The 26,423-nt window shown below is 40.5% G+C and overlaps 1 protein-coding gene across 4 annotated transcripts; it reads right to left on the bottom strand.

Moving 5' to 3' along the window:
- Nucleotides 1-14,979: 14,979 nt before the first annotated feature.
- LOC149284248 (activated RNA polymerase II transcriptional coactivator p15-like) lies at nucleotides 14,980-25,040 on the bottom strand. 4 transcript variants are annotated; one of them, XM_089497036.1, is made up of 5 exons: nucleotides 25,024-25,040; nucleotides 17,506-17,578; nucleotides 16,731-16,859; nucleotides 16,130-16,238; nucleotides 14,980-15,059 (listed from the first exon to the last, which is right to left on the bottom strand). In XM_089497036.1, exons 2-5 carry the CDS (start codon nucleotides 17,575-17,577, stop codon nucleotides 14,980-14,982), a joined length of 390 nt encoding a protein of 129 aa, XP_089353162.1. In that variant the 5' UTR covers nucleotide 17,578; nucleotides 25,024-25,040. The 4 variants fall into 4 exon arrangements, with proteins under 4 accessions (XP_089353162.1, XP_089353159.1, XP_089353160.1 ...); XM_089497033.1 differs by lacking the exon at nucleotides 25,024-25,040 and having other exon boundaries at nucleotides 17,476-17,577; XM_089497034.1 differs by lacking the exon at nucleotides 25,024-25,040 and having other exon boundaries at nucleotides 17,482-17,577.
- Between the last annotated feature and the right edge of the window lie 1,383 nt (nucleotides 25,041-26,423).

Here is a 26,423-nt window from a genome sequence, read left to right as displayed (position 1 = left end):
AAGTGATAAAGGGCAAAGAAATAACACCTGTTGAAGACAACTGTCACTAATGTATTTTTCACTAAGTGCGTACATTACGTGCCTCAGCGCTCATGCACTCACTATGCAAGTAATGTATGTGGGCCGCGCGTGTACACCTGTGAAATCATGTTACGCGCAAGTGCACATCAGTAGACTGTCCAGATTAGATGTATAAACATGGTGGTGGCTTTGGAGGAGGAGAACAACACAAAGAATACTTTCCTAACTTTGAATTCAAATTAATTTAAATGAAAAACCATAATCTGCTTTGTTTTGTAAAAATAATTCATTAATAAGTATTAGTTTAAGTCAGGGCCGGCCTTAGGAGTGTGCGACCTGTGCGGCCGCACAGGGCGCCATGGCAACAGGGGCGCCTGCCCGGAACATAAATTAAAACATTATTTTTTTTTTAACTTTATTTAACATCCTCCATGTTAAATAAAGTTTTTTTTAACTTTATTTAACATGGAGGATGTTAAATAAAGTTAAAACAAACAAAAAAAACCCCGATGTTTTAATTTAAGTCCTGGGCAGGGTCGCCGAGCGGGCGCCCCTCATTCTCCGTGACTCTATCGCGGTGCCGGCGTTTCACGCTCAGCTGTGAAGCGCGCACCGCAGCAGAACGGGAAGACGGACACCTCCCGCTCCCACTGCAGGACTCAACAAACTAAGTAAGGATAATAAGAAGGGGCAAAAGGGGGGAGGCAGTGGAAAGGGGCGGGGGAAGTGAGAAGGGGCAGTGGGAGGGGCAGTGAGAAGGGGCAGAGAGGGGAAGGCAGTGAGAAGGGGCAGAGGTAGTAGATAGTGAGAAGGGGCAGAGGGGGGAAGGCAGTGAGAAGGGGCAGAGGTGGTAGATAGTGAGAAGGGGCAGAGGGGGGGAACGCAGTAAGAAGGGGCAGAGGTGGTAGATAGTGAGAAGGGGCAGAGGAGAAAAGGCAGTGAGAAAGGGCAGAGGTGGTAGATAGTAATAAAGGGGGGGATAGTGACAATATTTTTTTCCTTTCTTTTTTTTGGGATGGGGGGCGCCAGAACACCTAAGGCCTGGTCTGGTTCAAGTGTCCCAATTAGTTGCCCACTGAAACCCTTTGTGGGAAGTGGGGATCATGGTCCAGTTGGAAGCTCCTGTGATCTCCTGTGATCATCATTTTCAGCTGTAGGTCCCATGCGGCCACCTCAAGATGCTCTGTGGCCACCCATGGCTCTTCATTTGTTATTAATAATATCATAATTGTTGGTTCTCCCCTTTTAGAAGGAAAGGAATTCAGAACAAGAGATAGTATTTACAGAAAAAGTATTTGCCCCGTTCCTGATTTCTTCTATTTTTGCATATTTGTGACGCTTTAATGATTCAGATCATCCAACTAATTGTATCATTAGACAAAGATAACCCGAGTAAACACAAAATGTAGTTTTTAAATGATGATTTCAAGTATAGCAGGAAACAAGCTATCCATTCCTATCTGGCACTATGTGAAAAGGTAATTGCTCACTTAGTTACTAAAACAACCAATTAACCAAATTTAATTGATAATTGGGTTCTAGTTCACTAGACACAGCCAGGCATTATTACTTCCAGCCCAGTTAGATTTGAACATCATGTAAATAGGTCTCAAAAGAACAGCACATGATGCTGCAATCTAAGTCATTGACATCTATCAGTCTGGAAAGGGATACAAAGCCCTTTCTAAGGCTCTGGGACTCCAGTGAATCATGTGAGAGCCATTATATACAAGTGGAGAAGACCTGGAACAGCGGTGAACCTACCCAGGAGTTGCCGGCCGACATAAATTCCTCCAAGAGAGCATCAACGACTCACCCAGGAGACCACAAATGAATCCAGACTAATATGCAGTTAAGGTCAGTATTCACAATTCCACAATAAGAAAGAGACTGCAATCCATGGGAGAGCTGCAACCACTTGTAACCACTGCTGACCAAAAATAACCAAAAAAAAATCTCATATTTGCCAAAAATCATCTGGATGAGTCAAAGGTGGAACTTTTTGGAAGACATGAATTCCGTTACATCTTGTGGTCAAAAAGTCAAACAGGGTGGTGGTGGTGTGATGGTCTGGGGCTGCTTTGCTGCTTCAGGACCTGGGAGTCTTGGTACAGTTCATGCGCAAGAACCCTCTAATGTGGGCAAAATAAAACGATTCTGCCAAGAAGAGCGGCCACATTTCCTCCGCAGCATCATAAAAGGCTCATTGCCGGTTATCACATTTGATTGCAGTTGTTGGCGCAAAGGGTTACTAGGTTTAGGGAACAATTATTTTTTCACATGGGTTATATAGGTTTGGGTTAAATTATCATTTAAAAGCTACATTTTGCGATTATTGACATTTTTTTTTCTTACAGTAAATTAAAATTAGTTGGATGATCAGAAACATTTAAATGTGACAAATAAGCAAGAGCAGAAGAAATCAGTGACCTTGCCTTGAGTGATTTCCATATTAACATCACTTTTTCTGTTTTTTCTTTCTGCACTCATTTGTAAAACGATATTCTAAGAGCAATCATATATTATGGCGGGAGAAAAAAAAGTCCTTGTATTCAGTACAAAAACTCTTAGAAACAACAATAATAGTGCTATATGTTTCATATTTAACCTAGTTTTCCTACCATAAAAAAGGGAAGGAATATTGAATTTAGGTTTCAAAATATACATTTATATATAGATTGGTTTTTTTATGTTGGTGTCCGTCCCTACTGGTCCATAGAACTTACATTCTGTGGACAGCATGATTTCCTTCAATAACTATTACATTATATTATATGTTCTCCTTATTTTACCTCCCAGTATATCATTCATTACAATCTTTCAAGGTTTTGGGACTCAGCCTTGTCTTATTTGCCAGCATACTTTTCAAATGGCAAGCAAGGATGGAATTGTTTCGTGTTACGTAGGCGTGAAAAGGATTACATGGTAGGATATTATTTAAGTGACTATCTTCAGAGTGTTAATAGAGAGTTCTTGATACAACATTCCAGTAATTCTCATAGTCCCATCCACCCTGCGCATAAGACCTTAGGTATGAAACGGGAGACAGTCCTGTCTCGGAGCGAAACCCAAAGTCAAGGACCAAGCATCCATGTAAGAGAAAGATATGCATGCTGGTTAAATAACTCAAGGCAGACACGATCTTTGCTGTGCGAGTTGTTTTCTATGTCTCAACTAAATACTCCTCTGACTTTTTCAAGTCATTGCAATCCCATGAAGAAATCCTTCAAGGCCACGACCTTAAGCAGGGTGATCGGGTTGCCGTCAAAGGGTTGTATGATTTCTCAGACACCAGAATGTAATCAGCTGGTTTATTGTTTTATATAAGAGCAATAAAATGAATGCTTACAACCTTATAAAAGGTTAACTGTCCAGAAAGAGTTTGTGACGATCTAAATTCTCTGGAGTAGTAACTTTCTATTCTACAAATAAAACGGAGGTAAAATACTAGTGAATCTGTGCTGTGTCTTTTTATTACATTTGGGGATTTGGTTATAAGAGGGTTTTTTGGAGATAAAGTAGAGTCTTTGATTTACAAGACAAAATAATGAATGTATCAAATTAGAAAATGCGTTGGGTCATCTACTAGGACTCCAGGGAATGACAATGAAGTCCTTCAACTCTTGACAGGTTGTCCCAAAAGGGAACAGGGTTGTCGGCCAAGCCTTGCGCTGCTGAAACGCACCGATGAATCCGTTCAATGACGTGGCCTAAAACGGACAGGAAATTATTTCCAAAATTATTGCAGAATCCCCTTAAAATAATCGACCGAGGTCACCATTTGGTCCAGAGCCACTTTGAGGGACGCTGCAGGCTTATGGTGGTTGTGGAAAATGTGATTAGGCAGCCATAATCACACAGATACAATTCTTTATTGTTGGCTATATGCCAGAACAGACCCTCCATGACCCAACACCATGCATTGGATATAGTGAAGGTGGCAATACTAATAATGCATACATTATAAATAACACAGTATGCATTTTTTGGATCTGTTTAAAAAAAAATCTTGAGGTTTCTACTATAGATAAGCCACAAAAGCGCCAGTGATGGCATGGAGTCCACGGGATATGGACAGATCAATAGCCTGGACCCTGGGGTGGGACCATTAAAGCAAAAAACATACATTGCAAGATACTTAAGGATAACACAATAACTTTTCATTAACTCCGATTAAGAACCAAAATAGGTTGATACATTATGTGAGAAGGCGACTAATTGGCGCACCCGGGAACTCTTGGCTACCCGTAGTCTTCTCTCTTTGGCGAAGGGTTTAGTGAGGGATGGGCCTGGGTTTCCATAAGGGCGGGGATAGTCCCACATAGCATAAATGTGTATGCAAATGGGAGGGGAAGAGAATGAGGGGGCGGGAATGCCTATAAACCACTCCCACGTCCTGCAGACACGATGATCAGGAGAACCGGAGAAGCAGCGCCTCACACGGAGACTCTGGGAAAAACCTGGAGAGTTCCCAAACAAGCAGGTATAATCACTTAGCTGGGTAGACAGGGCGGCCTAGTGACCAAAGTGGAAATAAATGAGATTACTATAGTTATTGATATATATACTTCAGTAGCTGTTTTTAAAGACATCACATTTAAACAGAAAACATGATGTCATCTAATCAAATGTTATCCAATACATTCCTATATGCTATCTTGTCCGTTTCTTCAAAAACTTCAGTTTGCAGTTCTGTGCCTTACTTTCGCATAAAAAATGAGTAACATCATGTTCAGTATTTAGTATACTATAGTAGTAGGTTGAAAAAAAGACTTCAGTCCATCGAGTTCAACCTTTCACACATACCCACTTCTAAAGTTCTAAAGTTCAAAAGAAGGCAAAAAAACCCTACTTGGGCAATTACCAATTGTCTACCAAAAATGTTATCAAAGTTCTATATCCCACTAGACTTCCAAAGAAGATGACTTAAAGGGACACTTCAGCATTGTGGTTCTCATTGCAAATTTATTTGCCTCGTTCCTCACCCTTAGCCCCTCAGCTTTCGGTAGATGTTCCAGGACCACAGGGGGTGTATAGTGCTGCAGCCTCTCCTAAAGGCGAGTGATTTATTGTTTGTTTTTTTTTACAGGTTTCATGAATGCATATTTAAATACTTACAAGGTACTTTAAACTGCATTCTTTGTTGGTGGGTTTCTATGGGACATTATACTGTCTCTTTAAGGATGCACATTTTAAATTGAGAAAAAAACTACATGTTATGGGTTAAAATAGTTCAATATCTTAAACAGAACATAATAAAACTCCTCTAAATAATACCGTGCATAAAAGTGGCTTCACTGCTTTGCAATTGAGTAGATGAAAATCAAAATTATATTTATATATATATACAATATAATTTATATATATATATATATATATAATTTATTGTTATATATATCGCCATCATATTCAGCAGTGCTGTATACATATATATATATATATATATATATATATGTATTGAATAATAGCAAATTATATTAGCATTTGAAAATGCAGTCTTTCTTTTATTCAATAGTTCGTTTCATAAACTATGTTTGTATCACCAACAGTCACACACAGCTGAGTAGTTATATAATATCTATATATATATATAATATCTACTCTTCTATGTCATATAGCCACCTATTACAAACAGATCCCTTAAAAAGTTTTGTCCCATGGCTGCTTTTTGCCTCTTCTTGAGACAGACCAGCAGGCAGGTTACCTAATACTTTGTTCTTATTTTCTTGGTGCAACAGTGACACCAACAGGCTGTGCTAGGTAATTACAATTTCAATGCTGGCTAAGGAGAGTCCAAAAACAATGTTATTTTAACTAGTTAAAAGTTGTATTAATTGAGCAGACAAATATATATATACATATATATATATATATATATATATATACACACACACACATATATATATATATATGCAGACATATATATATATATTTTGTTTTTATTTATTGATTTTTCTTATTTGGTGCTGCTCACCAAGCTGGTGCAGTCTGATTCTGATGCCATGCCACCAAGACAGAAGGGCCATGTTAGGACCTTTGCTTTAACTATATGTACTTGTCGAAATCCACATCCTCACAAGTATCGTGTTTTTTTGGGGGGGACTGTCACACTTAGCGGCCCAACTGTCCCAGTGGGAATTATGGGCCTCTTATCTCTCCTGAATGGCCCAAAGAGGCGTATAATCAATCCTCTACCCCCTTTCTCCCCATCACTTACGTTTCTCCTCTTCCTTTCTTCTCCTTCTAATGTCTAGTTGTAGGAGCGTGAGGTCTGCGCCTGTGGCTTCAGACCTTTCCTTTGATACTCTCTGGCAGTGCGCACATCTACTGAAGCTGAGCGCCGGGATATGACGTCATGTTTTGGCACTCTGCATCAATTACCCGCGCACAGTGATAGGGGGCATGGAAGCCAAGGTCTGACATGACAGACTTCGCGCTCCCTGCTGGGCCGGTTAGAGGGAGAGATCTGTGATCTCCCCAACCCATATCTCCCAACTGTCCTGCTTTGTGCCGGACAGCCCTCATTTCTCCCCCAACAGCAGGGCTAGAGCTTGAGTGGTAAGGGCTACTGCACACTCGCACAATAGCAAATACCTCTCAAGTCCACCCCACCCCTGCCACCATCCCCATTCGCCGTGGGATAACGTTGTGAGTTACGTCAATCGGTCCTGCAGCTGCTCATCAGGCAGTTAGTGCACCTTTGCTTCAGCTTTGGGTTGGCCCAATACAATTACTTCCAGTGCAAGTGTCCTCCATATGGAAACCATCTAGTGAGGTTACATGTTGCTATGAAGTATAGATTGCTGGGTCACGGTACTCTCTTTTCTGTGGTTCCATGATGTAATGGTTACCATTATGAATCCCGCGGTCTAAGTTCAAGCCGAGTGCAAGCCGTTCTTTCTTGCCTCACTTGAACACTACATTCCCTTCCAAATATTGCCTCGTGTAATATCCCTGACAGCCTCAACAAAGTGCAGGAGGGGAGCTGATGAACAAAGAGATCATAATCTAAAACCACAGGGTCCGAGGCTCAGATGTAATGGAAGGAAGTCTTACTTTAACGACAGGGCGGTAGATAAACGGAACAACCGCCAATCAGAATTGGTAAAAGGCTAATACAGTGAGGGAATATTTAAACATAAATGGAATATTTGTAAAGCTACCCTAAATCTAAGACGAGTCAAAGAACTGGTTAAGGTCCGACTCTTTACATCAAGAACAATGGGCAGACTAGATGGGCATTTAGAACATAAGTCACATAAATAAAATAGTTTAAGGATGGAAGACAATCCTAATATTTCCATTAGAAAATCAAATGCAAAGCCGCAGGTTAAAGGGATTTAATAAGGTAACCGGGTGAAATTCTCTTAAAACCTCAGAAAATATTCTGTTCTATGCACCATTTCTGATATTTTAGTCCATATTCCAAATTTCACGTCGACTGCTACGTCAATATGTATTAAAAAAAAAAAAAAAAAAAAGAATTTATTTTGGAACATTTACATTTGTACCCTGAAGAATTCAGACTAAAATATTTTTCCAAGGTCTTGTGTATTTGAACCATGCGGTGTCGTTAGGCTGTTTTACAAATACACCTCGTCATTTATGAAAGCAAAAAAATAAAATAAAAAAAATAAAGAAACGGACAGAGGACAGAAATCCTAATTTCCAGTAATTCTAACCTATGCAAGTAAATGACTTGATTGGAAACCAGACACACAAATATTGAGATGCTTCAGATTTATGACAGAGACGCGGACGTCTGCGTTGGGTCCAAAAAGCCAAACTTCTTCCTGACCCAAGTGATTTCATTGCTTGTATTTTTTTGTGCAGCATCTTTGGTGGGAGGAAGGCTACGAGCGAGGCCGATGGTTTGGCTCCCAGTCAGTGTAACCATACTGTCACTTCAAAGTTATAAAGTATCACATACGTACAGCTGCAAAAACAGACCCAAAATGTGGATACACGGCATTTAGCTTGGGCAGCTAAAAATTAACCATTTAAGGGACACCCCAGCTAATGCATCTGATAGCCTGAGACCCCTTTAAATGTACACGATCCCCCTCTTGTAAATGCACACAAAATATACATTTCCCCCTTTGCCCACCGCCCAGCTATTTGACACGCATGTGCCACGTGATATACTTATTACCACGGTATGCTCCAGTCCTGGTCGCCACGATGGGTAGAAAGCAATCCCAATTATTTTAACGGGAGAGCTGTCCTACCGTTAATTAGTGGAATTTGTTTTGCCTCCACCCGGTATCTCTGAGCGATCCTTAGTAGGTTAAGGGACGTTTCAGCCATCGCGTGTACTTTAATGCTGATAGCTCCCTTTAAACTTCTACGGTGTCACTTTTCCTCCCCTGACGTAATACACTCACCACCAGTCACCACCACGGCAAATACTGCAGACGAGGGGTTAATTTAAACCCCAGTGTCCATGCGCAGAAAGAACTCCCATTGATTGCATTGCTTCAAACAACCAATCGGTGGCAAGAATCACCTGACCATGGAGGCGACAGGGAGCTGCAGCTTCTTCTTAAGGTTACCTAAATAGAATGCATATTAAAGTGCTCATAAACTACTACTTCCAACATGATTTCTTCTTTGTTGAGGCTCCCAGGGACATCTACTGAGATGCAAAAAAAAAAAAAAAAGTATTTGCTAGACTAACATTTTGACAAAATTAACTCATTTGCGCCCTTATACTTATGCCCTCAATACAGACCACACTGAACAAATGACTACACTATGAACAGTTAACTAAGAACCAACTGTATTTATTTTGTGAACGTGGCTAGTAGGGTAAGTAGGGTAAGTGTGACTTACATCCAGTCTTAGCTACGGTTGTGTTGCTTTTCGGAGTAAGACACCAAGGAACAGTACTAGCCTAAGCGGAATTACGTTTGACTCCATTTGCGACATAAATATTGATGTGACTATTTACCATGCTGCGGCGCATGCAATGCAGTCAGTGCCATGTTCTGATCTCCAAGAGGCTTCCAGGTCACCAGAACTACCTTCTTAAATAGCAGATCATCAGGGGTAGGTGAGTACTCACAGAAGAAACAGAAGTAAATAATAAAAATATAGCAGTTTTTTTCTATATACCTTTAAAATAAGCACAGGATCCAAGCGGGGGTATAATTGACGCCTAAAATATCCATTGCCCTGATATCCACAGCCTAGAGCTCTTATTAGCCTTTTAAAGAACTTAAAAGTCATCCATCTAATCACCATTATCACTTAATGTGGAATAAAGAACATAACTCACTATTACGTATTCATTTATTTTCTTTGGGAGCGATTCATCTTTCCCATTAGATAAAAGGCACAGTTAGGTTACAAAGGTTTTGTTGCCATAGCAGCAGAACTTCAGTTTTGTGAACTATCGAGCACCCAGTTAATATTTTAGCTACGTCTTTAAATTAATTGAACCTCAAAGATGTAAGACTTAATGGTATCCATGGAAAGTGAGATACACCGAGAGGAGAATCCCAAATATAGTATTTAGTGGTTGGAAACAAGACACGGTGACACCGTGAAGCTTTCCCATCTCCATCTTATTGCTCAGAACTTCAGGCTGAACAGAATTATTGAGTGTTAGAAGCCTGTGGTAAAAAAGTGATTCTTTCCCCCACCTGGATTGATGTGATCATACATGTGGCTTATATTTCCTAGACATGTAGTAATACAGACCCCCTACACAGTCATACAGAAAAAGTCATTAATTTCCTCCAGAAGAAACCACACACATGTCAAGTTCTGGAATGTTTTGCATACATAATCAGAATATTAACGTAAAAGGCATATTTCATAGATGAGTGTTTATTGAGGACTCATTTTCTATAGTTTGATCTGTGAAGATGATGTCACTTGTCTTCAACACTGCGATGATAAGTGCACGCTACATCTCCTCATACCATAAACACATGGTCTGCAAGGCGGCGTGAACGTTCAAATGTAGAACTGAGTTACCGTCTGTCGGATTCTGAGGCTTTGCTGCCAGCCCTGAACTTGGACTACTTGACTTTGTGTGTTTTCCTGCACACTTGAGACCATTATTTTTGGGAAAGTCCTTGGGTCAGAGCAGGCAACCTCAGACAGAACATAGTATTGGCCATTAGCTGCTGTCATCATGGAAAATTTCCATAGTTACAAAGTTTTCAATGCAATGGTTTTGGTTTTAGCCCCAGAATATGCTTTATTTTCACTGGAATTTTTCTGGTTAAATAACCAGGGCAAGATGTTGTCCACGTAACCCCCCTGGCAAAGAGTTTGGTCATCCATTGAAAAATGCAACTACCACTTAGAGCACAACCACTTAGAGCCCCAAGTGCTTCCCGGCACCTCTTTCCTAGATCTCCTTTGGAAACCTAATTTAATAAGGTCTTCTAAGTCTCCTGATGAGCAAAGTTTATCTTCGACACAAGGGACAGTCGTGCCCCATGGTCCACTATGATTAAAAGACCAAGGATTCAAGGGATGGTGATTTGAGATCAGGAAAAGGAGTTGTACCATCTCCCCTAACTCAAAACATAACCCAAGCGGTGTATACCAACTGTTCATTCATAACCCAGGCACAGGAAACCTTAGCATGGGGCCCGGAGTGGCCATCACACACCAATGAAGGGCAGCTCCCACCTACCTTTGGCCACATGCGCTCACAATTGGTTTTATCATCTGCTGGCCTTAAGGTACCAGGGGTGACTGTAGATCTCCAGGTGCGGTGCTGCTTATAATAGCGGGCCTCAAAGATATGATTACTATAAACTCCCGCTAATTTTAATATTTATGCAAGTGTAGACCAGATGGACTAAATATTAACATTTAGCTACAGACTAAACAGCAGATCGCCGTGAGTCCAATCACATTTGTTTAAACAGTCCTAAACTCCAGGAAGAACTTCAAAGCATTCTATATTTCATTTTACATTCACACATTTGATAACAATTCACCGCCCAAAAAATAAAAAATAAAGTTTATCTTACCTTAAATTCCCAATGGCCTCGAAATAACATTTAAAAGGTCAGGGAAAAAAGTGTTTCATTGAAAGGGACCATTCTAACACCAAACCACTCTATATTTAGACACACTTACTGATATATTTAACCGACCCGCAGACATTGCAGTACGACTCCTTGAGAACAAATAGCATCTTGTAGAAGTCAAACCCTCCTAAATTTCCAGCCTTTACTTGACACCATCTAGAACAAGGGTGTCCAACCTGCGGCCCTCCAGCTTCTGCAGGACTACATCTCCCACAACGCGCTTTCAGCTAAGGGGCTGGCTGAGGAGTATGGGAGATGTAGTCCTGCAGCAGCTGGAGGGCCGCAGGTTGGACGCACTTGGTCTAGAATCAATCCGGATAATTGTACTGAGCCTCCCCTGTGAGTGCGATTTTATTAATGAAGTTGCGGGGCAGTCTCTGTTCCGCCATTCAATATTTTCTCATCATATTTGAAGTGGTAATAATATCCCGAAGGGGGAGACTGTTCTATAGCCTTAGTTGAAAATACATTGTCGAAGTATATTTCATATAAGCAACAGGCAAAATCTTATTATATTTATAAATATTTACAGATTTTGCATGTCTAGGACAGACAACTAAGGTAATAATGCAGCCTACCCCGATATGCCTTGGAACAACGAATCAAGCACAGGCATGGGTTTGTTCACAGGGGAGAAAAAAAATATAATGTTCATTTTGGGGAACTTCTTTTAAAGTTGACCATCCAAAGCATTTCAGAGAAGGAACGTTAGAACAAGAGGTCATACGCTAAAATTGGAGGGTCAGACGTTTAGATGTAACGTAAGGAGAATTTACTTTAACAAGAGGGTGGAAAATAAATGGAAGAGCCTCCCATCAGAAGTGGTAAAGGGTAATACAGTGAGGCGACTTAAACATGCATGAGGTAGGTAGAACACTATCCTGAATCTAAGACGACTGATGAAGGTGTGTTGTTCAGAAGCAATAAATGTAAGACTTGCCACCGAATGCCTATTCTAAGCCACGATTATTTTCCAAACAGTGGAATAAAGAAGTCGATTCTCACTACTTTGATCATGGATTTCCATGGTCTGTACACGGAACAGATTGGGCTTTAGCACGTCTGGTGAAAATTGTTTTTAGAAGGATATTCCTAGTCTTATTTATTCCAAAAATATTCGCAATTGTTAGCATAACCTCGGTTGTTCTGCGGACAAAGTATGAGGGAGAGTTTCTACCTTCGATAGGTAAAGGAACCTTGGAAAACAAACAGAATGATTGACTATTAACCATGCCCAACAAAAAAAAATAAAAAAAAAAGATTAAAATTGTTTGAATAACTCCCGACTGCTATTTCAGTTATATTAGTATTTAATCTGTTAGAGTAATTTAATGCTTAAGTAATCCATGGCCTTGTCTCCCCACTGGATCCCCATAGCTGGCAATGGAAAGAGCCTCAATGTTGAAGCAGTTCGAGAATTTCTACAAGAAAAGCAAATAGAACATGGAGTACACCTGACACTTTATGCCTATACATTTATGTCCGTCTAGTGCTGAATTATATACTTCTTTACATGGTACTCCAAAACGGACAAAGTAAAGCGCAACACAAAGGACGCTAATCCTCACAAGGGAGCGCCTGATACCCCTACTCTGATGATGACCTTCCATGAAACTGTGTGTTACTATGGGAAAAGGTACTAGTTCTACTCGTCTCCTGTAGCCCATCTCCCCCGAACCCATAGTACACCTGACCAACATTCAACATGGAATTGCCTTAATGATTCACATCTTCAATTGTCTGTAGTCTGGGAATACAATGAAATTGTTTTCTTTCTATGGTTATTGTGCAATGTAGTGTTTTTAGCAGAAAAAAATTACTTTGTGGATGGATCATAGATATTTTTGAACTTGGAAAAGCTGCACACAGATGAGGCTCTCTCGATACTATAACAGACAGCCCTTGGTCAAGCTGCCCAGGCCAACAAGCCCCCCCCCTGGTGGGAGAATCTTCCCAACTACTCCCCATCCATACAGGTCCTCCTCAACTGGATGGAAAAGACCTTTCTTTCACGTTGACGATTAACGCAGCTTAAACGCTTTTTTTTTCTTTTCTTTTCTATTTCGGTGTGCCTACGTAAACATTTTTTGAACCAACTAGTATGCGAAAAAAAAAAAAAAAACTTTGCCCCGATCAGCACAAAAACAGGTTTTTACCCAATTGGATACGAAAACAATTTAATCGAGATATTGTTATTGAACAGTCACCTGTTAGACATCAACACAAATTACTTTCTTCATACATACACTATAGAACATCCTTGTGGGTTAGGTGGCGGGGGGGGGGGGGTATATGTCCCTTACTACATAACTGTTTCATGTTTCTATTGTAATTCTCCAAATAACAAAAAAAAATACAAAAGACTAAGATCTGACCTGTCAGTCTTTCTTGACACAGTGCAGTGGGAAGTCAGTCCAAAGATGAATTCACTTCATGGAGAAAAACTTGTGTACTCTTACATCTCACACCACTGATTTTTTTATATTATATATATATATATATATATATATATATATATATACACACACAAATATGTACAAAATACACCAAGAGTTACTTTATGCATTGTAAAGGACTTAACTTAAAGACATTTAAGTTCTAGCAAATACAAAAGCAATCGCCTGCTGTAGTTTTGCAAATCTTCACACATGCTAAGGAGGTCAGGCTGCTCAAACATGGCTTCAAAAAGAACACAAACGAGTCAAAAAGTGTAATATAGATAGCTTCTATACTGGATGCTCCTTAAAGGTTAATTGGTAAAGAAGCTCTTGAATCCTTTTTTAAAGACTGCATCCAAATTGAGATTACAGGCATTCTTTAGTTATTGGAGTTCTGTTCCATTTAACTCCTGAGCTGCCTGTACCAAGAGCAATGAGCATACCGCGGTATGCCTCTTACACATGCTGAAAAACAACTCCCACGGATATCAACGGGAGTGGTAGCAGCCAATCATATGCATTCAACCTGAACACCGACGTTTTGTGCCACACGTGATTGGCTGCTGCATCTCTGGCATTGCTACTAAAAACGTGCAAGAAGTTTAAGTGCCTATTCTCCCTGGTTTCAGTAGAGGCATCCAGGAAAAGAATAAGATAAGAGAGAAATTTAATTTTAACACCAATAACTAAACAATGCATGCGCCAACATACAAGCGCTAAAGGCATTAATAAAATAAAATACAAGTTTGGAGGAGACTTTAAGGTTAAAACTACTAACCAACATTCAGTCTAGTACCCAAGACAATGGCAGCCCAATTAAACAAGAGGGTGTTTTAGTATTATTCAAGCACTTTACAGTAATATTAACGTGCTATAAATACTGTTCCCCAATGTATGATCAGTCCAGCAAGGAGTTAAAGGCTGCTTATTATAAATACACACTGCAGGTTATATTGAAGTGACAGATGCTGCAAAACAGATTTTTTTTATAAAGATATCCAAGTCATTACAGTTCTGTATCCCTTATTGGAACCACTATCCACTCACACAGATGGACAGCCTTCTATCCAACTCAACAGCCATCGTCCGTGGAGCTCCACGGATCCATAGCGTCAACCACATTTTTGTCACATTATGCGTAGTTATTTCCAAAACGAATAGACAAAGCAAAACCACCGGATAATCGGCCGCATTCAGCGGCTTTAAATTGTAAGCCATCTTTGCATTAACTGGGACAAATTTATTAGTGTTTTCGGAAAAAAAAATAAGTTTAATGACAAGATTTCAATTAAACCAGTGTACACTGAAATGCACATAAATGATTCATGTGTCAAATTGTTTTGCTAACCAAAACGTACAATAGTTGGTAAAATGGAGGGGGGGGGGGGGGGAGTAGAAAACCATTGCAAAACGTAAAAAGAGTGCTTAAAACTAAAGCATGAGATTTCACTGCATTCAAGGGTCTTTTACAGTCTTCTTATTGCATCATCGATATCAGACATCTGCTCCTTCAGCTGGTTCCACTGTTCAGGATTTAAAGAAATACCTAAAATACACAAAAGTTCCTGTTTAAACTTTAGGAGTTATAATTTCAAAAGAGGGGCAAAATAAAGTGTTGCCCGCAACAGCTCAAGTTATACAAAAAAAGTATATAAAATACGTACTGTGACAATATTAAAACTTTTGTATTAAAGACAAGGCAGCGAAATGTGTTTACTTGAATAACTAGAGAAAAATAAACTCCAGAAAAGCTTCATAGTACAGGGATTCAAGACTTCTTTATTTTTTACCAAAACTAATAAATTACAATACAAAATACATTTTTGCAATATGGAATAGTAATATTCATTTGAAATCAATCACCTTTACAGTAGATGAATGGTGCACAAGTTTTATTTCCAGAGACAGAATTGGATCCTCCAAGGTGTCACTTCTATTTTTTTTAATGGTGTGCGTGTCTGTTGGTGTGCGAGCAGGCATATGAGAGAGTGTGCGCGCGGCATATGAGTGTGTGTGTGTGTGTGTGTGCGCGGCATATGAGAGAGTGTGCGCACAAATTCAGTCCCGAGTCCTTAACACAGTTTTGTTAAATTGACCAGTCTCCGAGAAAGGAATATAATAAAGCTCCAAAGGCAGAACCTGCTGCAAACGCTACGATCATAAAACTCTTAGTAATCCTTATTTAACACCAACCAATAGGAAGGATCCATTAACTACGGCTCAGCCTGTACTGTTCTAATCCCTGCAGACCTGTTCACCTGGAGAGGATATCATTTTAAACCGGAAACCTATATGTGAAGACTTATACCAATGTAGAAAAACACTCTAATCCTTCAACTACAACAGTAATCAGAAACAATACAACCAACACTACCAAACAGAGCCAGACTTGTGGCACTTTAAGGTCTATACTTTTGTTTTATTTAGATAATTTCTTCTATTGGGGAAAGTTAACAGCTGGAAGGTCACTGAACTCATAAATCAGACTTTCACTTAACTGAGTAGAATATAATATACATCCTCACTACAGCCATTATTGTCAAATATTTTCATTGCCCCTTAGTGTAAAAGCCCTACGGAATCTGCTGTTAAATGTAATGTATTGAATAAAATTACCTTTCTTTCCTGGCTTCATATCTCCTTCTGGATTCATCCAGTATTCTCTGATGTCAATTAGGACCTTCCCTTTAAAGTCTCGAACATTGACGTACCTCATTTTTCCAATCTGATCATAAGAAAAAAAAAGGAAAAAAAACCCTTTATATAATGATCTTTTTAGAGAGTGGTGGGAAGACTGTTAGGAACACACAAAGGTATCCAACGCCTACGCAGGACAAACTCTGGTATTATTTAATACACACGAAACAGAGAAAAGGCAGTAGCCTCCTGTACCGTAAGTTTGATTTGTGAGCGTTGCAGAGCCCATTGAATATCCAGTGACTAGAGCCTAAATCATTTACTATACATATAAGCATTCTAATACAGTATATTAACAGAATATTTATAGTGGAATATTATCACCACCTTATTTTGCTACAACAAAAAGTGAGTTTTAGCCCTTCCACTCTGAATTGTGGTTAGCATAATATAAATGTTTCACTTTTACAAAAAAGTGACTTTTGCCATTATAACCACAGCATACTGATTTGCTTCCAACTCCAATAACTAGAAAAAAATTTTGATAAATCCCAGCGAAACTGCAGGAGTTCAGCATTACCTGGAACATGTTATCATCTTTGTTGCCGCCGCTTTGTTTGGAGGATGCGGCTCCTTTAGAACTTTCACCTGTTTTTTGTTTCTTTGCAGGTTTTTCTTTCTCTGGAGGGGGTTGGCTTTTTCTTTTAGGCTGAAAAACAAAACAAAAATGAACAACATTTAAGAAAAATAAATATCTTCTATACCTGAAACAGACCCAGAGCCAATGAAGAACTCACGTCATGGGCTTATACCTGGGATTAAGTATTCTGTGCTACTTAGGTGCACTTATGCCAAGGTATGGCTGTCTATACTGTTTTCCTAACAGTATGCTATTGTATATATATTACCACCAACGTGCAATAAGAAAAATAGACAATGAAACAAGTAGGCAGACCATAAAACAAGGTTGCTCGCACTCAGAAAAAACACCCTGTACTGTATTTACAAAGATAGAAGAGATGATAGTTTCCTTCTACTACTGACTCCATTTTTTTATAGACATATATAATATTATTATGTTAATTGCTTGAATTAGTGAAACCTTTAAAGTTTGTCATTCCTAAATTCTGTTAGTCCAATCACAAGATACTTATTCAATCTGTTATATATATATATAAAATCGATCGGGAGTTTAATATACAGGCAATTTATCCCTGTAGATCTCCCTCATCATAGGCAGATTATTTTTGCCACTGCAGATCTGTGGCAGGAAAATGTTCCCTTTGAAAGAGAAGTCAGCCAATGTCAGATCAACTTGCCCTGACCCTGGCACCCAAGCTACAACTAAAGCTCACCTTTTGGTCAACCTCGCTATCAGAGTCACTGCCAGATGTGCTGGACGAAACAAGTTCCTTTGATTTTGGCATGCTAAACAGAGGGGGGGAAACACAAACTTTGGTTAATTTATGCATAACGTTAAAGTAAATATTTGCCTTCCTAATTAAAGCATTAAAATATTGCTTTCAGCAATTTCAAAATCAGTAAAAATTTAAAATCCCTACAAATCAAAATCTGGAGACCGGCTCATGGATTGTGACTCGCTGTAACCTAAACGGACGTTAGGGCGTATGGGCACGGGTGGATTTACAAACACCCGGCATAAACCAGGAGGGAAAAGCTCAGAAGAGTTAAGCGCTGCCTTTTACTTCGTTCTCTGCCTCCCTCCTTCTCGCTGTAATCAGGAGCTGGAGAAAGACAGAGAACAGTAAGAAATTGTGATTCCCTGGAATGAAGAAAGAAAAAAAAATTGACCATAAGGGCTTAAAATAAGAAAAACCAAAGATTAGGAGGTTTAAAATAAATTCTGTATGAACATAAACATGAAAAAAATCTAAGGCAGACACTGGAACACCCATAGCCCAACAAATCTGTTTCCTGCGAATAGGGTACGGATGAAAATCGGGGGACTTTTTAAAACCTTTAACAAAAATTTGTTGCTCAAAGCCTATATTGACTCTCACCCACACTCACTGAATGTCTCCTTACACTCTCTGCCGACTGCTTCCGTGTCTCGCAGATCCGCTTCATCTTCTTGTTCTTCTCTCTTCCTTCTTCGCCCGCATCACCGCAGACAGGACCATCCGGTGAACTTCCGCAAAAATGCCTGCGCTTCCCGTGACACGCTCCAATTGGGGGAGAGGAGGTCACCAGAAGCTCGACCATTTTTGTGGAGGTTCAGGGGAGGTTATCTTTGGGCAAAGTGGAGCTTATGGGCAACCTCTCCACCACGATCCTCACATCGGGGGTGGGAGAGGATGTTATCAGAAGGTCACAGAGATGTCACGTCTCTGCTGATGCAGACGAAAAAAGGAGGCAGAAGCGAGAAGAAAAAAAAAAAGATGCTAGAGAATAAACGGAGCTGTGAGACACAGAAGTGGTCAGAGGAGAAGGTAGGGAGACAAAGAGCGTGAGAGAGAGTAAATAAGAACGAGAGTGTTGGAGAATAAGCCTGCGAAATTCAAACAAAAATTCTGAGCTTTTTGCTTCGTTTTGTGGGGGGCTTGCCTCATTTTCGGAGGTTTGAATGCACAAGTTTACTTGCTTCACTAAAGGAGTAGTTGTGGTTAGCTCCCAAATCATTATACATCACGAAGGGCCAACAACGGCACATGTCTCCAGCGTAAAGCATGTCTCCTGGCCCTGTATAATGCATAATTCAATGTTATTTCCTGCAGGAAAGCTCACTGGGTTTGGACCTTCGTAACGTATAGTGAAGTCAAGGAGCTAAAACACAACCCTCTTAGTGAGTAACTCCCAATGGTTATGCTCATGCAAGCTATAACGTCAACCACCAACGCATATTCAACATAATTCTTAACACCATGCTGCGCTTTAAAACCCTTGGAAGAAACGACAGCTTATTTTGATCCGCTATGGTAGTTACATATCTCCTATCAAATAAAATCCATAATAAAAGTCTTTATTTTACACGCATAACGAGACATTTAACGCATTTCACACCAGATGCGTGTGCATAAGCCTATAAATAGGCACCAGGTACGAAATGCGTGTCCCACTCGGTGTGTCTTCCGATCGGAGATATGTAATTACCATATGGGGCTGAACATCACGTGTCCTCCCAGCTACTATACAAAACCTTTCTGATGCAGCAAGAGCAGAGCACCATGGGAGTTACATACTTTTCGGCCGCAAGTCTTCCATGAAGAACACTTCTGACCAGACTTCTCCGGACAGTAGATGGGTGCACCAGGGTCCCACTGTTTTCTGCCAACGCTGAGCTGATGGCGCTGCTGGACAGTTTCCAATTGCAAAGGGAAGTAAGCATGATGTGTCTTTCATCTGCTGCACTAAGTTTCCTTGGCCGACCGCTGCGTCCACGGTCCTCAACATCGCCCGTTTCTTTGTGCTTCTTCAAGAGGGCTTGGACAGCGCATCTGGAGACCCCTGTCTGCCTGGAAACCTCTGCCTGGGAGAGACCTTGCTTATGCAGTATAACTACCTTGAGTCGTGTTGCTGTGCTCAGTCTTGGCATGGCGTATGGCTTCAGCAACCTCACCTTGTGAGTGAGTTTGGCTTTTCCTCACCCAGTTTTATTCCTTCTACACAGCTGTTTCTGTTTATGATTGGGTTTCAACCTACACATTAAATTGATGATCATTAGCACCTGTGTGGTACAATTGTTTAATCATACACCTAACTAGATGCCTACAAAACCCCTGACTTTGCTCAAGTCTACATTGAAGAATTAATGCTGTTTTGAAGGCGAAGGTTGGCCACCCTTGCTTCACAATTTGTTGAATTATAAAAATGAATATTTGTACCTTACAGCATTTTTTCCACACCTGCCTAAAACTTTTGCACAGTACTGTTTGGTGGCGTTGCTTTGCACAATCCAAACAGAATGTCAGCGACAGACTTAACTGAAATTGCTTAGAGATACACGTTTAAATAAAACACCATGCCCTGGAGTTTCTCTAATGTTCAATAAACGTAACGCAATGATCATTTATTTTAAAAGCATTAACTCAGCAGTGAAGGGCCAGACAGCACAATATGGACATGGCTGGCTGCCATATTGTCTGAGACCGGCCAAGGCGCTTAAGGAGACGCGCAGGAGGAGGTGAGCTCCAGCACATAAATAAACCCATCTGACCTTTTGATACAAAACACAACAATACGGGCAAACCATACTTTTAACGTAATGAAGGTTCACACATTTTTCTTAAGAGCAGAAACTAAACTAAACTCAATTTATAGCGGGACCAGAGGCCGCCATGAATCCAGTAGCCACATATCTGGCCCGGGCAAGCAGGAGGGAGGTCTGACCTCTCTTGTCTGTCCCAGGCCCTCTTTTATGGCTCATGTGAGGCTTTAGGAACCTTGGGGCCCAGTGGCCCTATTGCAAGCATTAGGCAGGGCAATAAGAGTAGCATGGGGTGGAATGGGGCAGAGGGCTCCTGCCTTTAGGTTTGTTCTGGGCCCCAGGCTATCTGATGGCATGGGTCTGCAGTCTGCTGTGTGTAACAGCGTCAACATACACGGGTAACCATCGCAACACCCCATTTTAATGCCCTAACTGCGCAGATTCCTCCCCCCGAGCCTCCTTTGTTATCCAAGCGCCATTTTATTATGCTAACGGTATCCCAATATGGCATCCTCCCCATTCCCACAGCGCAGCAGGGTATCCTTTGAAGCTATAGTGAGGTGTTTTTTTTTCCTTTAAGGTTATATATTTCGCTGCAGTGTGTTCCCTCTATTCTCTGTTGCACTGGCAGATGAAGGGTTAATCCCATCCCAGGTAGGAGCGCGAGCATCGGCACGAGAACGACACGGGACCAATAGACTCGTCATCTCATTGTCTCGCGCCGCCACTCGGTCTCCACGCGCATGGAGCGGGATTAACTCATTCACTGCCAGCAACGGACCGCATGGCGGTAACAAGAGGGACCACTATTCCCGCCTCCTTTTATGAGACGAAGAACCAGCTGTCCGGGGAACTTTTTTTTCCCCCCTCCGTGTATCTTTTCCCCCGACAGACGTCTCTACAGAATGCCCGGGCGAACATTTCAGCCGCCACCCCCTTTTTCCAGACACAACATCAAACAAAAACCACCAAGGAGCAGCGAGCGCTACACACCTGTCAATTTAAACCCGCGTCCGAATGTAAGGATGCTTTCCGACAGGAACTGACGTCAGCAGAGCACGCAGGATACAAAGGGGGCGAGTTGAGACGCAATGACAGATGAAACAAAGCGGCGTCGCGTACGATCTAGAACGCGAATAGGCCGAAGATGTGTGGCGCCATCTTGTGATTGGCAAGAGGAAACCCGATCAGATTTGGCATTTAGAAGCTTTCTGTAGCCTAACGTGCAAAGAGCGGGCTGAATCTGATCTTAAGCACTAGTGGTAGTACGTCAGACTTCATAAGGCTCTGTCCTATTCTTTAATGGCAGATACCGTAGCCTTTGTCAGCTAAACCTGTAGTTTGGGGTAGCCGTATTAGTCCAGTGTATAAGAATGCAAAAAAACAGAATGTTGCAGAATCTTGTAATACCTTTTTTATTGGACTAACAGTATTTAAAATAATAGACGAGCTTTCGGGAGTCCTCCCTTTATCAAGTCAAATGCTTTTGACTTGATAAAGGGAGGACTCCCGAAAGCTCGTCTATTATTTTAAATACTGTTAGTCCAATAAAAAAGGTATTACAAGATTCTGCAACATTCTGTTTTTTTGCATTCAGCTAAACCTGGAAGTATAGAACCCCTATATTTAGTTTCAGTGGGGTTTGATTGCAGTGTATGTAATTCAGAACCACAAAGCCTTGTCCAAGGTGGTTTGAAACTCTCCCATTCGTTGTACGCGATACACTCATTAGCATCGCGCATGACATCACAGGTGGCTGTAGAGCCCAATGTTGCATGTATTAGGGGCGCAGCCCTAGGCCTTACCATTAGGGCATCTCTGATGTCATATCTCAATAGGGTGACCACATAGGCCATGTTTTCATGGACACGTATAATTTTAACAAGTGCTTCCCCCTGCAGCACACAATGTATAATCTCATCTAACCAATTGCATAGTTAACTGCCGCGTGTCATGCTCAGTAATATGTGATAGTTATATGTGTTCTGGTGAACATCATGTATCACAAGGCTCTTCATCATGGGGAATACCATGGCAAGTTTGAGCTGGGGATGAATAAGTGGCCGTGGGGCTTTAAAGCCTGTAGTTGCCAAATTATGAAAGTGCAGCTCCCGGCTGTTTATGCGCAGCCACACGTTACGCAGTTACACTCTGCATGTCCCAGATCTTTATCTGTAAGTATAGGACTGTATCGGCCACCAGCACACCGGGCGTTTTCCAGATGACCAGTCCAGACCTGCATGATAGAAGTTTGTGCCGCCTAAAGTACAGATCTCTGCAGTGCAAATGAGTTGGTTATAAAGGAGATCTCCTCACCACCGCCCCATTAAGGTGGGCCCTCAGAAACATCACTCCAGCGTGTGCCTACTACATGAGTAGGAAGATCAGTGTCTTTGTATATACAGACCTCTACGCTCTGGGTTCATGCTGGATTTCAGGTTGTAAAGTGACTCGCGACACTGTCCTGTGGTTTTTAAACCATTATTCTGAATTCTGCATGTCCGGACCAGCAGGGAAAAGATAGAGAGATACAATAAAATATCAGATGCCATTTATTTATTTTGTATGTGAAAAAAGTATTTGTGTATAATGTGCACCCACCAGGTGAGGCCGATCATTGTTCAGTGCCTTAATGAGTTATTAATTATTGATCAGATAAAAATATCTGTTAAAAATAAAACATTGTAAAATAACAAAAACTGTAACTGGTATAAAACCACTTGTAAGTGATGTATTTAGTCCACTCATATTGATCACTGACTGATCAGATAGTAATCAGTTATCTAATAAAAATGGAAAAAATAATAAAATATATATTTTTTAATTTATAATATGTGTCTGTTTTTCTTTGCTTTATGACTTGGATGACCCCTTCTCTCTCTCTCTTCTTCGATCATGATACCACCGAACAGATTATATATATATATTGTATATATATTTATATATATTATTACAAAGTCGTTTGGAATGAAATGGTTATTTCTCGCGTATACAGGGATACTTTGTGATACTATATAGCCCATTCATGATTAATTTGTTTATGTGGGCGTATTTCTGGCTTCCCGCCACATAGGAGAGATTAATTATGTCCTGAATTACATTTTAATCTTATTAGTTTTTCTATTTCAATATGGCTTCTTAGATTGTCAACCAAAGCCTATAATCAGATTGAAGAAACATCACATCATTTTGATACTTAGGTAATTAATTTATAGCCTTTGACTAGGCTTTTTCTGAAATTTTCTTGTTTTTCAGCAATTCTCATGTAGAAGCGCCTGCTTAAATGATTGCTTTGCTGCAAACCCCAATTGAGTATCATCTGTCGAATTATCTAATAAAAACATAATTCATGGTACCTTGAGGCGCCAAATTATCTCGGTCCTGATGTAGTAAAGCATTCCATATGACGCTATCACCAACATGCAGTTCTTATTGCGGCAGGCAGTATTTGCTTTTTCGTCCGCTATAGAAGGGCCTGTGTCACCCCAAAAAAAACTAGTTTTGATTATTTTGTCCGAATATTGTTTCAGAATTCTTGAGGAGCATCCAGGCTCTTTTTGTCAAACTCTAGAAGAACATTCATGCTCGTAAGAGATCAGCAGCTTCCATCTTGCTACTTTGCCGTAAACCTCATGTTTACTTAGTGTTTTGTTTTTTTCTGATGGCAAACGCTGGCCTGATCTGAGGCTAGAGAGGCCTGCAGATCCCTGGATGTTGTTGTAGAGACATTTATTATGTCTTGGATTATTTTGTTATAAATGATATTTTGGCTGGATGTTCATTCCCGAGAAGATTCAATACTGTCCCAAACCTGTATAACCTTTTCTACATTAACCTCATTTTCCAGTGTTTTTTTTTAGTAATGTTTTTGAATATTGCATTATATGGCATTGGAACTTTGTGTGCCGACATCAGCCTGAAGGCAATGACCTACATTAGCTAGATATACATTAGGAAGCGCTGGCTAAAATAACGTCTGATTGTTTTTTGTGGTCTTCAAACATTTTACTCTAACAATCTCGTTTTCACACCTTAACATTGTTGGAATATCTAGTACAATAAGAAAATCAAACCAGGCTTAATGGACTGGTAAGTAGGGGGGTCAGGCATCTTCCAAAGTAAATACACCGCTGCGGTTTATTCACTAAAGGGAAAGTTGAGTTTCCCTTTAGTGAATAAAGAGTTATGTTTTTAACTTCTTAAGTTCACTATGCATTATGAAGGTACAACCAAAGTAAATGTCCACTAAGACAAATCTTGGCTGGTCCTATAAAAAATATAATTAAATCAGATACATTTCGTTGATGTCTCCCCACCCATTGACTTATGCATAATACAGGGCCAGCTAAGCCCTACTTGTTGGAGAAACATCCAATTCTCCTGGCAAATCTTCCCTTCGTGAATAAATTTAGGCTCTCTCTAGAGCTGCCCTTCTTTGATTGATGCCAGAGAAACTCAGTGCCGGTGACCAATAGAGTCCCTCGTACGGACCTTTAACTCCTGACTCCGAAATTTGGCATGGGGAGACCATTGGTCTCCCGGCTCTGGGAGATAAAAGTCTGTAAGAGCGGCTCTGCTGGTCGTCGGCAGGGGCCTCCTCTGTCATCAACCAATGAAGGGCCGTTGATCTTTATTGGTTGATGCCAGAGGAGGCCCCTGCCGGGACCAATAGACTCGCAGATACAGATCTTTAACTCCAGAAGTAAACTTTGCCTGGGAAGGCTCCAGAAGTTAAAGGGCCATACGAGAGATTCTATTGGTCCCTGGTAGGGGCCTTCTCTGGCATCAACCAATGAAGGGTTTATGCTATCCAGTTATTTGACCCCTTATTGCTAATATCTTTCTTGATCAACTATCCTCGTGGGTTCCCCACTTCTTCTGCTCTGCCCCCCCCCCCCTCTGTCATCCTTGGGAGACTTCAACATCCCATTAGACACACCTTTGAGTCCTATGGCTTCAAAAATCCTTTCCATTACCTCCTCTTTTTTATCTCATAGTCATCTCAGTTAGTTATCTCAGCATACTAACCCTATTCACTAAGATGGTCACACCCTGGGCCTTATTTTTTTCTAGCATGTGCTTACTTACTAACTTCTATAACCCCCTTCCCCCCTCTTTGATCACAACGTCCTACCTTGCTCTCTCACCTTACCTCTTACTCACTCCGTTTCCTCCAAACAACCTCTTCTAACCAGAAACCTTAGCTCTTAAAATCTTCAGAAATTCTCAACCGATTTACTTCCTTTTCTCAAGCATGCCATGAGCTGGGGGGTATACCACATATCTGTGGTATGTCAGCGTTACACAGTCACAAGAGACCCCAATGCTTTTGGAGTAAAATGCAACTAAACAAAATAACCCCCATAAACTATATATTCCCTGAAAGCACATCACTTGAGGATTTCAAAGACACCCTAGTTCTATGTGAACTGCCATAAACATGAATGTAACGGAACACAGGATAATTGATGCTTTTTTTCTTCCTCACATTTTTGCACATATCAGAATAAATGCTACACATGTGACTCCTAACTTTTTTTCTTGGGCACATTTCATGGTTTTTGCCAAAGTTCCTTCAATGGGTTTGGGGACTTTTCTTTATTTTGTGTCTCAGTGATTAAATCTAGCAGTTAAGGGAATAGCCCAAGGGATAGTACTGGGGTACTGCTAGTGGATAGTGGCAGCGTTAGACGTGGTTAGGTATGGGGCTAGGGTTAAAGTTACTGTATTGTGTATAGAGTCATTATTCAGTAATCGCATAGCAATTTATTAGCTTGATTGTTAAAACTCAAATAACTATTTTTAAATTAAAAATAATCAGATCAATAATTAGTGACATCAGTAATCGGGTAATAATAGTAAAAATGATGTTTATGACTAATTTGAGAAAAGTATAGTTAAAATGATACCATTTATTAGCTAACTGAGAGTTTGATTGCGAGCTTTCGAGACCAAGTTGTTAGGTCCCTTCCTCAGGCATTAACGAAGCTAACACAGACTTTTCTAAATACAAAAGCACAATTCACACGTTAACAAAGACTTTAGATAAACACAGAGGTATTGGGGAATTGTTCAGCAGTAAATTAGTTGGACTAGCAGAGATCCAAT

The sequence above is a fragment of the Sceloporus occidentalis genome, unplaced genomic scaffold (genome assembly GCF_023333645.1).
Source record: "Sceloporus occidentalis isolate IW3139 unplaced genomic scaffold, rSceOcc1.0.p SCAF_97, whole genome shotgun sequence".
Classification (NCBI taxonomy): Eukaryota; Metazoa; Chordata; class Lepidosauria; order Squamata; family Phrynosomatidae; genus Sceloporus; species Sceloporus occidentalis.
The sequence above is the reverse complement of the archived record's forward strand: the minus strand, read 5'-3'. Positions and strand labels throughout refer to the sequence as shown.